The sequence below is a fragment of the Hippocampus bargibanti genome, linkage group LG04 (assembly GCF_051943395.1).
Source record: "Hippocampus bargibanti isolate YZ-2025 linkage group LG04, ASM5194339v1, whole genome shotgun sequence".
In the NCBI taxonomy this organism is placed as follows: Eukaryota; Metazoa; Chordata; class Actinopteri; order Syngnathiformes; family Syngnathidae; genus Hippocampus; species Hippocampus bargibanti.
The window spans coordinates 4,397,112-4,413,127 of NC_142737.1; the positions used below are offsets into that span (position 1 = coordinate 4,397,112).

The 16,016-nt window shown below is 36.1% G+C and overlaps 1 protein-coding gene across 1 annotated transcript; it reads right to left on the bottom strand.

Annotated features, from left to right (window-relative positions):
• Positions 1-2,234: 2,234 nt before the first annotated feature.
• On the bottom strand, positions 2,235-15,937 carry gda (guanine deaminase). The gene is made up of 14 exons (XM_088993635.1): positions 15,705-15,937; positions 14,175-14,263; positions 13,865-14,036; positions 11,795-11,882; positions 7,166-7,271; positions 7,062-7,089; positions 6,812-6,919; positions 5,510-5,617; positions 5,315-5,412; positions 5,129-5,196; positions 3,832-3,978; positions 3,634-3,752; positions 3,378-3,405; positions 2,235-3,292 (listed from the first exon to the last, which is right to left on the bottom strand). The coding sequence occupies exons 1-14, from the start codon at positions 15,828-15,830 to the stop codon at positions 3,216-3,218; spliced, it is 1,362 nt and encodes a 453-aa protein (XP_088849761.1). The 5' UTR covers positions 15,831-15,937; the 3' UTR covers positions 2,235-3,215.
• Between the last annotated feature and the right edge of the window lie 79 nt (positions 15,938-16,016).

A 16,016-nucleotide genomic window follows, 5' to 3' on the forward strand; every position in this document is an offset into this window, starting at 1 on the left:
TGCGCATGCGCAAATGGTACTTCCTTGTTTCCGTATTCCGCCAATCAAAGTCATCTCTCCTTAGACACCGGAAAAGGAACACCACCCGGAAGTACATGAGTCAATGCCGGTGCAGTTCCTCGATGTTGTGTCACGTCAGCGAGTTGCATTGGCGCCTGCTTTATATTGTGTCTTACCGTAACTCGATTGCTTCGCTTACTGATTGTGCACCACTCTCTTTTGTCGCAGCTTTGTTTGTTGCAGCTTGTTGTCATGTTGCTGTTTCTAAGTACGCCCTTTTTTTCGACATTGTTGCCTTTTCTGCCTGCATCTGCTGCTTCTCATTTGGGGTGGGAACTTGTCATTTTGTGTCCTGTTCTTGCAGTCGGGTCTCGTTCGTTGCAATGTTCGTCGCCACTATAGCACATTTTCCCCCCTCCGTGAGCCGTCACCTTACCGTGGTGGAGGGATTTGCGTGTCCCAATGATCCCAGGAGCTAAGTTGTCTGAGGCTTTATGACCCTTGCAAACAGGTCCGAGGTGAGGCACCAGACTAAGAGCGGCTCAACAGACTTCTTATAAAGATACATTGATCGGAGATACATTGATCGGAGTTTTTCTTGCCCGGATGCGGGTCAGCCCCTGCCCCCCTACCACATCATCCCCGTGGACAATAAGAGTGACCTGGTGCAGCAGTCCAGACAAGTCTCAGTTGATGGCAAGGCGAAATTTTTGGGTGTGCTCACCTGTATAGATTTTTTTTTTTGCGCGCGTGCACACTCCTTAATTTTTTTTGTGTCTATTGCAATAAGAATGAATGTCTTTTATTTTCATAAATGCGTGTGCGCGTAGCGGTGTGTGCGTATATATATATACACAGTATAGCTAAAACTTAACTGGATTCTGCTTTTTTTCTTTTACGAATTTTAATATATAATTTGTTTTGTAGTCATCAAAGTTTAGTTTGGTTATACTGTGAATAATTAACATCGTATAAATATACACAATCAGATATTGGGAATTTTTGTTAACTTTGTTTTGAGATGGGTCTTTGTTTTTTGTACTTTATAATTTTTTTTGTATTCCTCCATTTTGCGTATGTTCAGAATAATATAAATAAGGCCATATAAATAAAAAGGATATATTGTTTTTTTAACATTAGTAATTCTTTTGACATATCATTTTGCCTTATTTTTGGTAGTAAATTTATTGAAGCAACAAACTACTGCAGCCATTTGGGAGCCGAAAGGGTCGTCTCTTTTCAATGAGCTGAGCCAAAAGAACCGGCTATCTAAAAAGAGCTGGAATACCCATTACTATTTAGTTGCACAGTGTACAGTCGGAATTGGTATGTAATCCGGCTTGGGGAGTAACAGAATACATGTACCTGCATTTCATATACAAAATATGTCATTGTAACCTGTTAGTTTCATAAAAAAATCAGATGTCGATTGCAGGTTCATTTTCTCAAAGCTACCTTCTATACACACAAGTGGCCCCAGATTTTGTCTTGCATGCATATCCGGCCCCCCCTACCGAGCAGATGAGGGCGCTGTGACCATATCATATCACCCCCCTCACTTGTAGCTTCGAGTCTACCTGGTCATTGTGGTTGATCATGAACTAAAATCACAGCTATGATAAGCTAGTAAAATATTTACTTTCCCTGTAAAAAGGTCATTTTACATTCACCAAACCCAACAGCAACCCTAAATTATAGTTTTTAATTTAGTAATAAATAGGTATTTGGGGACAAAATAGTCCATATCAGTAGTTCCGCTAGTACGCTGGTGTCAAAAGTCAAGTCCCGGGGGCCAAATCTGGCCCACCACATCATTTTATTCAGCCACATTTGTATTGTTTATTTCAGATTTATCGTGCAATGAAACACACAAAAAGTACAGTTCCTGTTTTAAATGCAATTGATTGGTTGTGCTACATTCTGGCATTTTTTTTTTTTTTAAAGGCAGTGACAGATTACTTATTTTTCTTGCAACATCTCAGGAATATTAAATTCCAAAAAACAAAGATTCACCTTTGCAATCTGAAACCAAAGCACGGTCACTTACGGTACACATTACATACAACAATGACAATAAAGAGTACAGTATATTCATTAAAATGTTGTTTTTATGCCATATTTCAGGACATACAACTACAGTGTAATACAAAAAAACAAAAACAAAATGGGGAATAAAAAGTGGTTTTAATTAACGTTAGACACATATTGTATGAAATGGCAAGTCATAGAATATGTTTTTGTTTTTGCTCAAGCTCCCCTAACCACTTCACAGCATTGGGTCAGCAAATGCTTTCCATGTTTTTTGTTTGTTAATTTTTAATTTAGACTTTTAACTCATTCACTGCCAGACAATGTGCAAAAATGTGTCCACTTCAGTGCCAGGGTTTTTGTCATTTTCACTCAAATTGCAGGACCGACAGAATATTGAGTTTTAGGACTACATACACATTCAATAAATGCAGCGTTAGAATCCTGGGACTCTCTTCTCTCATCAGAGTAAAATAGTTAATTCCTAAATTATATGGGTCTGGAGTTAAATGAGCTTGAAATGAGGGTGTCTGGCCAAAATACAATGCAATATATACATACAGTGATACCATGGCTTACGAACTTAATTGGTCCCGAGAAAGCGTGTGTAAGGCTAATAGTGTGTATTCCAAACATTAATTTCCCATAGGAAACCATTAAAATGAGAATAATCAGTTCCCAGGTCCCCATAAAACATAATTTTCATTCACAGGTTCCCATAAAACATAATATTGTATACCTTATTTTATGTATAATAAATGCTGCCCCCTTGTGGTATGGAAAAAAAAAACATTTCCAGAGGTCTGAACAGCGCTTTATCGGCGCCTCTCGCGAGAAAAACCCAAACAAATTTGGCAATGGCGCTCAACATCACACTGTTCAATTTCCGAATAAATTCCGGAATGGCAGTGAATGAGTTAATTAGCACAATCGCTAGAAAAATAGCCATAATGTGGGCTAGTTTACCCGCAAAAAAAACAAACAAACATGCAGTCCAATACAAGAGTTGCTGATATGTTGGGGTCTTTTTACGTGTGTGTAGTTGTATAAATTCCACTTGTAAATGAATAGAGAGGTTTGGCCATGACACATATTCAAATGACAGCCCGATTTGACTTATTTCTAATATCAATCATGAGAGAGGAAGCAATATTTTTCGAGTAAATTCAATGCAAGTGATGTGACGTTTAGTAGAGGGGTCTCTCGGAAGATGGGACCACTTTCTTTCCCGCCACATAAACCTCAACAATATTACGATCGTCACCTGGACAACGAGAGCCAAACTGCTATGTTGAGAATGTCACGCGATACACAAAAGAAGAATACGACAACCGCAACAGATTACTTACCCAAATTCAAAAACTTCTCCAGAATAATCTGAAAGTACAGAGATGAGAAGTCAATTAGTCTGACTTTAAGTCATTTTTATTGGTGTTTTGCATTTGACTAAAAATATCATACTGCGTGTTTTGGGTATTTTAGATGTTATAAAAGTTTTTCTGGTGTCAGTTAAAAAACAAAAAAGTGACGTCGGTTGTCCTTTAAGTCATTCCTGTTTTTTCTCCCCCCCCCCCTATCTCTCTTCAGTATTTCATATTCAAGCACCTTTGGTTCATCGTGCTGGATCAAGTCAATGGGCCCACCAGGAACGGCAACGTTCACCCTCAATGCGTCAAAGTCTTTGCCGACTTCAAAGTTTCCAACTTGGGTATCCAGCGACAGGGCTGGAGACAAAAGACAGATTCATCAAAATAACACCGCGACCTTTGTAAAATCGTACAGAATGGGAACTTTGTAGTCTACCTTGGCTGCCTCCGAGCGTCGCCAACCTGAATACTTCCTCGAAAGTAAGCGTCTCATGTTCAGGGTCTTGAACGGTCAGGACTTTGGATGTGTCCAAGGCTCTTCGCACAGCATCCAGCATTGAGGCAGAGTAGCCGCCCGCCACGTCTGAGGGAGGACGTAACGAAAGGGATCGATCACATGGGCAAGAAAAAAAAAGAAATCCAAGATGGCGCCCGAATAGGCAGCCGTCAGCAGTGTTTTTGATCTGGGAGGAATGTCAGCGCCATTTGACTGGTATCACTGGACATATTTTAGGCGATTGTGTTTTTTTTTTTGTGCCTGTAATGGGCAGCCGCAGAGCACCGAAGCGCATGTGGAATGGTTGCGGCTTGGAATTGAAGCGGATTTATCTGGGACGGGACAGGAGATTGACAAATTAATAAAAACATAATTACAATTATTATTTTATTATTAGTCGCAGTAGTAGTTGTACTACTATAATAAAAATTAATTATTCTGATTCAGAATAATAATAATAATAATAATAATCCCGTGACTGTAAGGTGTCCTTGAAAGTTTTGAAAGGTGCTTAGAAATTAAATGGATTATTATTATTATTATTATTATTATTATTATTATTATTATTATTATTATTATTATTATTATTAGTAGTAGTAGTAGTAGTAGTATTACTATTACTACTATTAGTACTAGTACGGTTATTATTATTATTATTATTATTATTATTATTATTATTATTATTACTTTTATTATTATTACTGTTATTATTATCATTATTACTATTATTACTACTATTACTATTATTACTACTATTACTATTATTACTATTATTACTAATATTACAACTATTATTATTATTATTACTACTATTATTATTACTACCATTATTACTATTATTATTATTATTATTATTACTATTATTACTATTACTACTAGTACGATTATTATTATTATTATTATTATTATTATTATTACTGTTACTATTATCATTATTACTATTATTACTACTATTACTATTATTACTACTATTACTATTATTACTATTATTACTACTATTACTAATATTACAACAATTATTATTATTATTACTACTATTATTATTACTACCATTATTACTACTATTATTATTATTACTACTATTATTACTATTACTATTATTACTACTAGTATGATTATTATTATTATTATTATTATTATTATTATTATTATTATTATTATTATTATTATTATTATTATAAAGGCTAATCCAATCGCAGTTTTTGACTCAATGACGGTCTGGCAATTCCATCCCCACCTGTTCCGAGGCCGACCTTCACTTTATGGTTCAACACGTTACGGACATCGAGGAGTCCACTGCACAACCTGAATAGACGAACGAATCGGCCGTTGAGAAAGCAAAGCGCAAATTGTCACAAAACAAACTGTATTTGTCTGCGGTCGCCTTGCGTCACGGCAAACGGAGGTGAATCGTCACACTTACGAGATGTTGGAGTTTGGACAGTGAGACAAAGAGGCGCCTGTTTCTCGAAACAAGGATAACTCTTCATCGCTCAGATAGCAACCGTGCGCCATTATGGTCTGTGAAGTCACAACACAATGAATCAAGCAAGTGTGGACACAAGCATTTTCAGAGCAAATGATTGGAAATGTAGTTATTTATGTATTGATTTATTACCTTGTTGGTAAGCAGGTTGTGTTTGTGGTAGATGTCTGTGTAGGAATCGGAATTAGGAAACAACTCCTTCACCATCTTCACCTCCTCGACATTTTCACTGATGTGGCTCTGGAAGTGATTGGGAGTTGTTGCTTGTGATATTATTATTATTATTATTATTATTATTATTATTATTATTATTCTGAATCAGAATAATGAATTGTTATTATAGTAGTACAACTACTACTGCGACTAATAATAAAATAATAATCATAATTTTTTTTATTCATTTGTGGTGCCTAAAATAATATCTATTATATCTATTATTATGTATTAATAATCATGTTTGTTATTATTATTATTATTATTATTATTATTATTATTACGTGGTCCCTAAAATAATAATAATAATAATAATAATTATTATTATTATTATTATTATTATTATTGTTCTTATTATTTATTTCTTATATTCTTATTTATAGCACTACTACTACGACTAGTAATAATAATAATATTATTTTTTTAGTGCCTAAAATAACAACTATTAATGTCATAATGCTCATACTAATAATGTTTATTATTAGTATTTTGTGGTGCCTAAAATAACAATGGTGGTGCTTAAATAACAATACTAATTATGATATGTAATATTATTATTGTTTTATTGTTATTAATGTTGTTCTGAATCATTATTTTTTTATTATACTACTACGAAGAATAGTAATAAACACAAATATTATTTTGTGGTGCCTAAAATAATCATAACTTGTAGTAATGTAATAATAATAATACTAATAAGGTGTATTATTATTATTATTATTATTATTATCTAGTACCTAAAATGTCAATAATAATTATTAATGTAATAATAATTATTTTGTGGTGCCTAAATTAATCATACCTAGCAGTAATGTAATATTAATGTTTGTTATTATTATTATTATTATTATTATTATTATTATTATTATTATGTAGTGCCTAAAATAGCAATAATTATTAATGTAATAATAATAATAATTTTGTGGTGCCTAAAATATTCATAACTAGTAGTAATCTAATAATATTAATACTAATGTTTATTATTATTATTATTATTATTATTATTATTATTATTATTATTATTATGTAGTGCCTAAAATAGCAATCATAATTATTAATGTAATAATAATAATAATAATAATAATAATAATAATAATTATTATTATTATTATTGTGTATCCAGCTAAAATGAAATCCCAAAAGACTTCAGGCCACCTGATCTCTCTGCCAATTGTTCCCAGTGGGGACATCGCCATGGCTTCGTTGCCATGGTGAGCTCACCTGAATATGTAGGTTGTTATTCTTTGCCAGCTGTCCCAGTTGTCCCAACAAGGTGCTGGAGCATGACAGGACAAAGCGAGGTGTTACCACAGGCTTCACCAGAGCGTACTGCCCCATGGGGAGAAACACAAGTGTCAATCAAATTGGCAGCCATTTTGAAACTAGCTGAGAGCATCATGGAATGTCTTTAGCCGACCGGAGTTCACATTCTGCCATGTAACAATACATACATCCATTTTCAAACGCTCACCTTCTTCTCCAAGAGCTCAGCAATGAACCTTGAGGAACAAAAAAATATATATTTGCCTGTTAACAAAACACACCGATTTGTAAAAGTCAATGTTTTATACAGACCGACGGGTTTCCTCCAAGGACTCTTGAATGGTCTCTCTGTAATGTTTCACCGAATTGTTCCTGTCCATACACACTTTACCAACCAAAGCTCGCTGTCCTAGCTTGTCTGTAAAAAGAAAAACACACCATTTCACACTATTGCATGCATGCTAACTTTTAGTGCAATCGGCGGGGCAGAGATCAAATCAATCCATCAATCAAGGGATTTTAAATTGTTTTATGTGATGTAGTTAATATACAGTGAGACCTCAACTTACGAACTTAATTGGTTCACAGACAAAGTGTGTAAGGCGAAAAGTGTGTATCTCAAAAAAATAATTCCCATAGGAAACCATTAAAATGGGAATAATCTGTTCCCGGGTTTCCATAAAATATACTTTTCAACTAAATAAGCCTTAAAACTACACACAACATACCTTATTCTATGTATAATAAATGTGCTATTGTATTGTAATGAAAGAAATACACTGCATTGTATCATAAAGTCATTTGGCGTTGGAGGTCGAAGGTCAAAGGAATTGCTGTTTGGAAAGAGAGGCGCATTACATGACGACTGTAATTAAAGAAATAAACTGTGCTGTAAAATAAAGTTTTATTTACCTTTTTGATGGTCGTTGATGGCTTATGGAAGGAGAGTCACCTTCCATAAGGACTGTTGGTAACTTAACCTCTGGTGCTGTTCGGTCGTGTGCTTCCGCCGAAGACCACTCCGCCAGCCGTGGTGGGTGTGTGTTATGAAAATAGTCCTTATTATAAGGTTTAATTTTCATAAATTTGACGTTTGTAAGACAAAAAGTTTGTAAGTTGAGGTGTTTGTAAGTTGAGGTCTCACTGTAGTTATTTGGAGAAAGAAAGGGAAAAAAATGAAAGAAATACAGAGATACCTTGGCTTACAAACTTAATCAGTTCCCAGAGTGTGTAAGGTGAAAAGTATGTATCCTAAAAATGTATTTCCCATAGGAAACCATTAAAATGAGAATAATCCATTCCCAGGTCCCCATGAAACATAATTTTCTACTTTCTAATTTTCTAAGCCTTAAAACTACACAAAATATACCTTATATTACGTATAATAAATGTGCTATGGTAGTTTAATGAAAGAAATAAAGTGTACAGTATAATAAAGTCATTTTATTTACCGTTATGATGGTCATTGATGGCTTGTTGGAATGAAGTGGCCGGTTTCATCAGCATTAAACAATTGATGAGGAACGTAGCCTTCTTCTTTCACCATCTTGAGGAATGATCCCTTGTAGGTGCTTTCTCTGCGATAATTTTGCCTTGTTCTTCATCAATTGTGTTATGTTTAGCTGGGTTGATAACGTTTTGCATCAAGTGTACAGATGGTTTGTGCAGGTTATTTGTGGAGCCTGATTGATGGGAATTTTAACCTTGCAGTCCACACTCTGCTTTTGAACTATCAAAGTTGAAACGAGTCAAAATGTCACCGTTTCCTATCCATTTTCTCGCTCTCTCTGGGGGCGGTGAACAGATGACAAAACTGAGTCGGCTGCCATTTTCTTGTTAGGAAAACGGGCTTGTTCGCGAACGACACATCACTCATTGTGACGCTCCGTGTCTATCCCGAAAAATAGTTCATATGCCAAGGTCAAATTTTCACAAATTTAACGTTTGTAAACCGAAATGTTTGTAAGCCAAGGTGTTCGTAAACTGAGGTATCACTGTTGGGAGCATGCTTGCTCATACTGGAGGATCATTTACGTGATATGTTCCCAAATTGGACCTTGGCACCGGGCAGAAAGTGTTGCATGTTTGTTTATCCGCCAAAAAAGTTCATTCGTAGTTGTCATCTGCTTTACTCATACTCTGATAAAGTGCTTGTCAGACCTCCGGCAGCATTTGCCTTTTGTACAGCCATCCGCATTTCAAGCTCAGAAAACTCCAAACCCATATAACTTAGGAATTAATAAAATTACAGACACACAGGTATAAAGCGCAGTCGTGGAAATTTAGTCATGGGGGGGAGGGGTTTGATGAAAAAAAAAAGTTGATAATTGTGACCGGTAGTCATCTTTTTTTTGTGAAAACATATACAGTAAAGTCTCGTTATATCGATATCGGATATATCGATAGTCTCGGTTATATCGATACTATTTCTATGCACGCACGGAGAAAATTACATGCAAACAGGGTCGGATATAGCGATAGTCCCGGTTATATCGATATTTTTTCGGACTCCCTTGAATATCGATATAACGAGACTTTACAGTATTATTAACTCATTCACTGCCATTCCCGAATTTATTCGGGAATTGAAAATCATGATGTGGAGCGCCATTCCCAAATTTCTTCTGGTTTTGTTTTTTTCTTGCACGGGGTGCCGATAAAGTGGTGGTCAGACCTCTGGAGATGTGTTTTCCCGTCCACAAGGGGGCAGCGTTTGCCTTTTGTCCATGTTAGCGCTTTGTTATCGCTTCAGCTGTTGTTAAAGCGCTATATGAATCAATATGTATGTATTGTATTTTGTACAGCCGCCCCCATTTCAAGATCAGATAACTCCACCTCGTGTAATTTAGGAATTAACACTTTTTTTCTGATAAAAGAAGATCTAAAGTTTCTTACGCTGCATTGAATGTTTATGTAGTTCTAAAACTCAATATTTTGTGGGTCCTGCAATTTCAGTGAAAATGACAAAAACCCTGGCACTGGAGTGGGCACATATTTGCACATAGTCTGGCAGTAAATGAGTTAAAAAAAAATTCTCAAACTCCTCCCAGTGGCAAATTCAAAGTTTTATGTTGTGTTTGTCACTACTGTGACAAATGAATGGTGGGCTGATAATTAATTTGTTATCAAAGATAACAAAAAAGAAACGATATATGCATCCACATGCTCCACTTTGGTAGAAGCTTCCATTTTTTTCATTTACGTCAGCTGCAGATGACATAACATAAGTGCAAACACCTGCTAACACTCATGAAGCTAACAGCAATAAGGCAGGTTAAGGTGATATGACCCATCGTCTGCTATGCCCAGTTTCCATGCATTCTTCGTATTTTCTAGATCAGTTTTTTTTGTTTTTGTTTGGGGGGGGGACGTCTCTTGGTTGGTTTAGTGACTAGACCAACCAAGACAGACTAGACTCTAGTCTGTTTCCAAACTTCTGAAACTCGGCATCTCCGAGGTTGTTTTGAAGTAGTTTTGGGACACTTTAAGTCATTTTAATGTGTTTTGAATTTGACTAAAAATATCAGCCTGCGTGTTTTGGGTATTTTAGATGCTATAAAACGTTTTTCTGATGTCTGTTAGGAAACAAAAAATGGTGTTGGTTGTCCTTTAAACTGCCAAAGGCAATGTTTTATTCACTGCCGTTGTATCATTAAGTATCGTATTGGTGCATTTACACACCCCACACACCAGCCGTGATAAGAACAAGGTATGTAGCTTTTATGACAGAGAGCCTACAAAGAAAAAGACACATCAGCTGAGAGGAAGTTGATCCCGCAGCTGAAATGTGAAAGGTGATACGATCCAAAAACGTGTCAAGCAATTTGAACGCCGGCTGACAAACAGACAATATGAGCGCAAATCATTTTAAATATGTCAACCTTATGTCAATAAAGGTGTGGAATCCAATGTCACAATGTCAACTGTACATTTATATATGTTTAAAAAGTGGAGATTTATCCACAAGATGGAAAATTTTGACACGAGGTACAGTATGTGCTACCAAGTGAAGAATATTTTTCCAAAGTATATGAATCGCACCAAATCCAGCAGACATTTAAACAGCTTCTTCCCCCAAGCCATTAACTCTTTGAACTCTTTCAACAGTAGCCAAAATGGAACTGTATAGTGCCACTTAGCAGTTTTTTTTGTTGTTTTTTTTTGACAACGATACTAGTGCAGCGTGTTCTACCGGAAACAAATTCCTTGTGTGTTCTACATACTTGGCAATAAAGATGATTCTGATTCTGATCGGTACAAGGGCTGGGTTATTTATTATTTATTTATTTATTTTGATCAAATGTCGCCCCATTGATGACACTGTTCAAAACCACATTTTAATTAGAGATATCTGAATCTGTCTCAATTTGTATTTTTGATTCTCATAAAAAAAGTACATTTTTTTCCCAAACACATGAGGTTTTTCAGATGTTTTGATGTTTTTTTTTCAGTTTGAACAATAATAGCAAATAATAAGAGTTTGTCAATGTATTAAATATTAATTAAATACATTGTGACCCTATACTAAATTTATAAAAACGAAAGAAAGCCATTATAAATCAATGAAAAATAATTGAATATATATACAGTAAAGTCTCGTTATATCGATATTCAAGGGAGTCCGAAAAAATATCGATATAACCGGGACTATCGATATATCCGACCCTGTTTGCATGTAATTTTCTCCGTGCGTGCATAGAAATAGTATTGATATAACCGGGACTATCGATATATCCGATATCGATATAACGAGACTTTACTGTGTGTGTATATATATATATATATATATATATATATATATATATATATATATATATATATAAAACTCTCAGGGACACATTCCAGTCACAGGATACGTTTTTTTGCGGTTGAGCAGCGGCAGCCAGACGCGCCAACATTTAATATTATCTTTAAAAAATGAGTGGGAAAAGATGTTCATACCAGCAATGTGACCCAACAAGAGAGAGGAGTCAGTATGAATTGTGGCGAAGTAACAGGCGGTGGTTGTCCCATTTCTCAGAGTTCTTTTCTGAAAATGACACGGACCCAATTAAAGGATTAAGACTTGTGTTTTTGTCAAGTGCCTACACACACACAAGAGAAGTCCAAATATTTTTCAAATGGCAGGTTATGTAACAACAGGGTGTGGTATACACAGTGTTTGAAAAAACATCTACCCGGATGCCCGAGGTGTGTAACTTTTAAAGCAGGGCATACAACTTCCGGAACATCTCTGCCCGGGTGGCTGACAACTTTTTCCATAAAAAAAACAAAAAAACAATTCCTCCAATCAAACGTCTGCTTTATTCCGATTTCAAAATATTCGTTCGGTTTGAAATTTCGGACTTGTTTGGCAATTGACATACTCGACAGTTTTGTTTGGCAATTAACATACTTGGCAGCCAATCAGAAGCCTGAATCAAATAACTTCGCGTCCGGACTTTCCCGAGCGTTATCAGGTCGTGCATTTGCATATCATTTTCAAAAGTAGACGCACAGAGAACACAAGAAAAATGGATAAGAGGTTACGAATAAAGCCAAAACCTCATCCCCAGACTCAAAAGAAGCTAACAAAATTTATATCACTACAAAACGTAAACGTACATTGAGAGCATCGTGAAAAGAGGAGTTTACGTGGCTTGCAGCAGACGACGCAACGCAAATATTGCACTGTGCAACCTGTGTATGGACAAACGACAACTGGAGCAAAATCATCAGCAAAGGATATTTTAAGGACAACCGACATCACTTTTTTGTTTCTTAACTGACATCAGAAAAACGTTTTATAGCATCTAAAATAACCAAAATCCGCAGTATGATATTTTTAGTCAAATACAAAACACCAATAAAAATGCTTAAAGTGTCCAAAATCTGCAAAAAATTGTGCTGCGAATTGGGCATTTTCAGAAAGTCCCGCCCCCAGTTCGTGATGTCACGCCAAGACGTCTTGCATTGCTGGAGAATCAAAACAATGGCTTCAGATTCGGAGAATATGCTTTCTTGTTACACATCCAGTTATGAATATGATTCAAATACAGTAAAGTCTCGTTATATCGATATTCAAAGGAGTCCGAAAAAATATCGATATAACCGGGACTATCGATATATCCGACCCTGTTTACATGTAATTTTCTCCGTGTGTGCATAGAAATAATATCGATATAACCGGGACTATCGATATATCCGATATCGATATAACGAGACTTTACTGTAGTTCTGAAGAGGAAAGTATACATGTTTGCAATCGATTAAAGCAGTCCTTCCGTTTCATTTTGAGGCATCTGGACTGCAATGTAGCGTCCCAGAAAAGAGGCAGAAAAATGGCGACCAGCTCCTGTGAGGAATGAATCAGCCTGTTTCCACAGGCTGATAAATTCCTTCCATGGAGCTTGGACGCCCTCTTCTGGCGGCTTTTGGGTGCAAGACGAGGTTTTCACACCAAACAAGTACAGCAAAATACATTGACGTGATGGAAGGACTGCTACAATGTGTCTTTTTTTTTCGGTCAGGGGCGTTCCTTTAGGGACGTCACGTACGGACTTGTCACCAACTCAAAAACAAGACTTCCTGAATATTCAGCGCGAGTCTTAACACGTAAAATATCGCTATATGCCGTGGAATCTTTGTAAAATCCGCTCAGTAGAAGTCATTTGAAGCCATTTTACAAATTATGGACACAACTTGTCCGGAGACGTCGGTTGTCCTTTAAGACACATTAAGCAAGGGAGCATTTGTGGTAGACATCAATTACTTAATTTTAAAGTGTTGTTCTGTTATATATTCTGATTATCAATCCTCAATACTTTGCAACAATGTTGTTGTTTTTTTTTTGCGATTAGTCGTCTTATTGTGTTTCAAGTTGTGAAAAATCGGGCAGGCAACTTTATGGCCGGGCAGGCAACTTTTCAGAGTTCTCTGCCCGGGTGTCCGGTAACTTTTTGTCACGAGTTTCAAACACTGGTATACATAAATACTGTATGTATATTATGTTACACATTTTGAGATGCTCACCACGACTTGAGTGTAGACCTCCCGTGCAAAATTCTGGTCTTTGAAGCGCGATTCTATGGGAAATGTGTACTTGTTGAGCCAGTCGAGCAAGGGCATGTCCAGGGCCGTGCCAGCGTAGCTGTATTGAGGGGCATGGATATGGGTGTCCACCATTCCGGGCATGAAGAATTCACTGCAACGCAAAGTGCATCGTATATTATTTGTAAATCACAAATCCGCATTCACTTTTGTTGGATCATTGACCATGCATGCTTTTTTGAAGGCGACATCGTAGGTAATACTGAGGCATTGGTACAGTATTTGTACTTACTGTTTTTCCAACTGAATTACTGACGATGGGCTGAAGACAAATTCTTTGGAGAGTCGATGCAACTCTTTGCCTTCAACAATAAAGGCGATCTGATGACAAATGGACCTTGATTATTTGCCAAATAATTCCAACAGAAAGGCTTGCATGAGAAAAAAACAAACTGACACGAAGTTCATGCATTTGAGCGAACTTATGGTACTCTCCACATGAGCATAATCACACTCATATTATTCATATCATAACTCATGGGATTCAATTTTTTTATGTTTAAAAAATTATAAATATTCAAAATACCAATACAATACAAAAACATTCATTTTCAAATGCATTAATGTTGATTCTTGCCACATTAATTATAAATATTTATATTAATGGTAATTGTATATTCTGTTTGAACCTGTTTGCTGGTCAGTTTTGATTTGATTTTCATTTAAAAAAATGAATTTATCTGTGTTCATATGAATACGCTTCGGTGTAAATGGGTGGGTTAAAAATAATAGAAACGACTGTAATAAACTTATATTATAAAATATAATAAAAGATTAACAATACAGCGACAACAGCAACACAAAAATAAGCTAAATAATGCATAAAATAACATTTCACAAATACGACTAAAACCAGTGTTTGAAATAACGTCTGCCCAGAGGGCCGGGGAGTACAACTTTTACGTCGGGCGTACAACTTTCGGGTGTACGCCAACAACTTCTTCAAGAAAATAAAAATCTTCGAATCAAATGTTTGTTTATTCAATAAAGCAAATCCTACAAGCAAACCGCTACAAGCTACGTGGACTCCTCTTTCTAAGCACCTTTCAAAACTTTCAAGTACACTTTACAGTCACGGTATAGTCTGTAATCAGAAGCCTGTTTCGTGCTTCAGACTATGCAGTGACAGTAAAGTGTACTTGAAAGTTTTGAAAGGCGCTTAGAAAGAGGACACCACGTGGCTTTTAGCAGACAATGCAAACATTGCATTGTGCACCATGACGACAAACGACAACTGGAGTAAAATCTTCAGCATGGGATATTTACCATAAATTAAGTAAGGGAGCATTTTTTGGTAGGTATTTCCTTGATTAAAAAAAATATTTATACTACAACAATGTTTTTTGTGATTAGTCTTATTGTGTTTCAAGTTGTGAAAAATGGGGCAGGCAACTTTATGGCCGGGCAGGCAACTTTTCAGAGTTGTCTGCCCAGGTGCCCGCTAACTTTTTGTCATGAGTTTCAGACACTGCTAAAACTACTACAAATACTAATAAAAATGAACAAAAATGCGTCCACAAATAAAATGGGTCGTATATTACGACTTATAAATAATATCAGTTATTATTCGATAATCATTACATTAATACAATTAATTGTAATACTTAAACCAAATAGTGCTTACAAATTCCAAAGTTGGGCAATATATATTTAAAAAGTCTAATTTGAATCGGAAAATTTGTTTTATATCAATAGTGTCGAAAATGTAACAAAATCGTGGCACTTTCCAGTACACCGAACACTTAAGAAAATAAATAAGGACCTTCCCGCCGGCATCAACTCCAAGCAGTGAATCTTCCAGGACCTTGACCGCTTCTTCGCGGGTGGCATGGATCAAAGTCCCCCTGAAGACGCGTTTCAACGCAGAGTTTCCTTCTGGGTTCGCCATCACGATTTCAAAGAAAACACGAAACTCACGCAAACACCTTCAACGGACCGAGATTTGAGTCGTGGAGTTTTAAAAACCCGGCGATGCGTGTGGCAGACACCTGACAGAAGAGGAAGTCATTAGCCAATAGGAAAGCGAGAAGCATATGGGTGTGTCTAAAGCACTTTTTTTTTAGTCCTGACTCAA

Excerpts from the sequence above, each read along its gene's own strand:
- gda (XM_088993635.1), bottom strand. The coding sequence starts at position 15,830 with ATGGCGAACCCAGAAGGAAACTCTGCGTTGAAACGCGTCTTCAGGGGG. Across the intron at positions 11,883-13,864 it reads AGGTCTACACTCAAGTCGTG|AAAAGAACTCTGAGAAATGG; the intron begins GTGAGCATCTCA and ends TGTCATTTTCAG. Across the intron at positions 5,618-6,811 it reads ATAACAACCTACATATTCAG|AGCCACATCAGTGAAAATGT; the intron begins GTGAGCTCACCA and ends AATCACTTCCAG.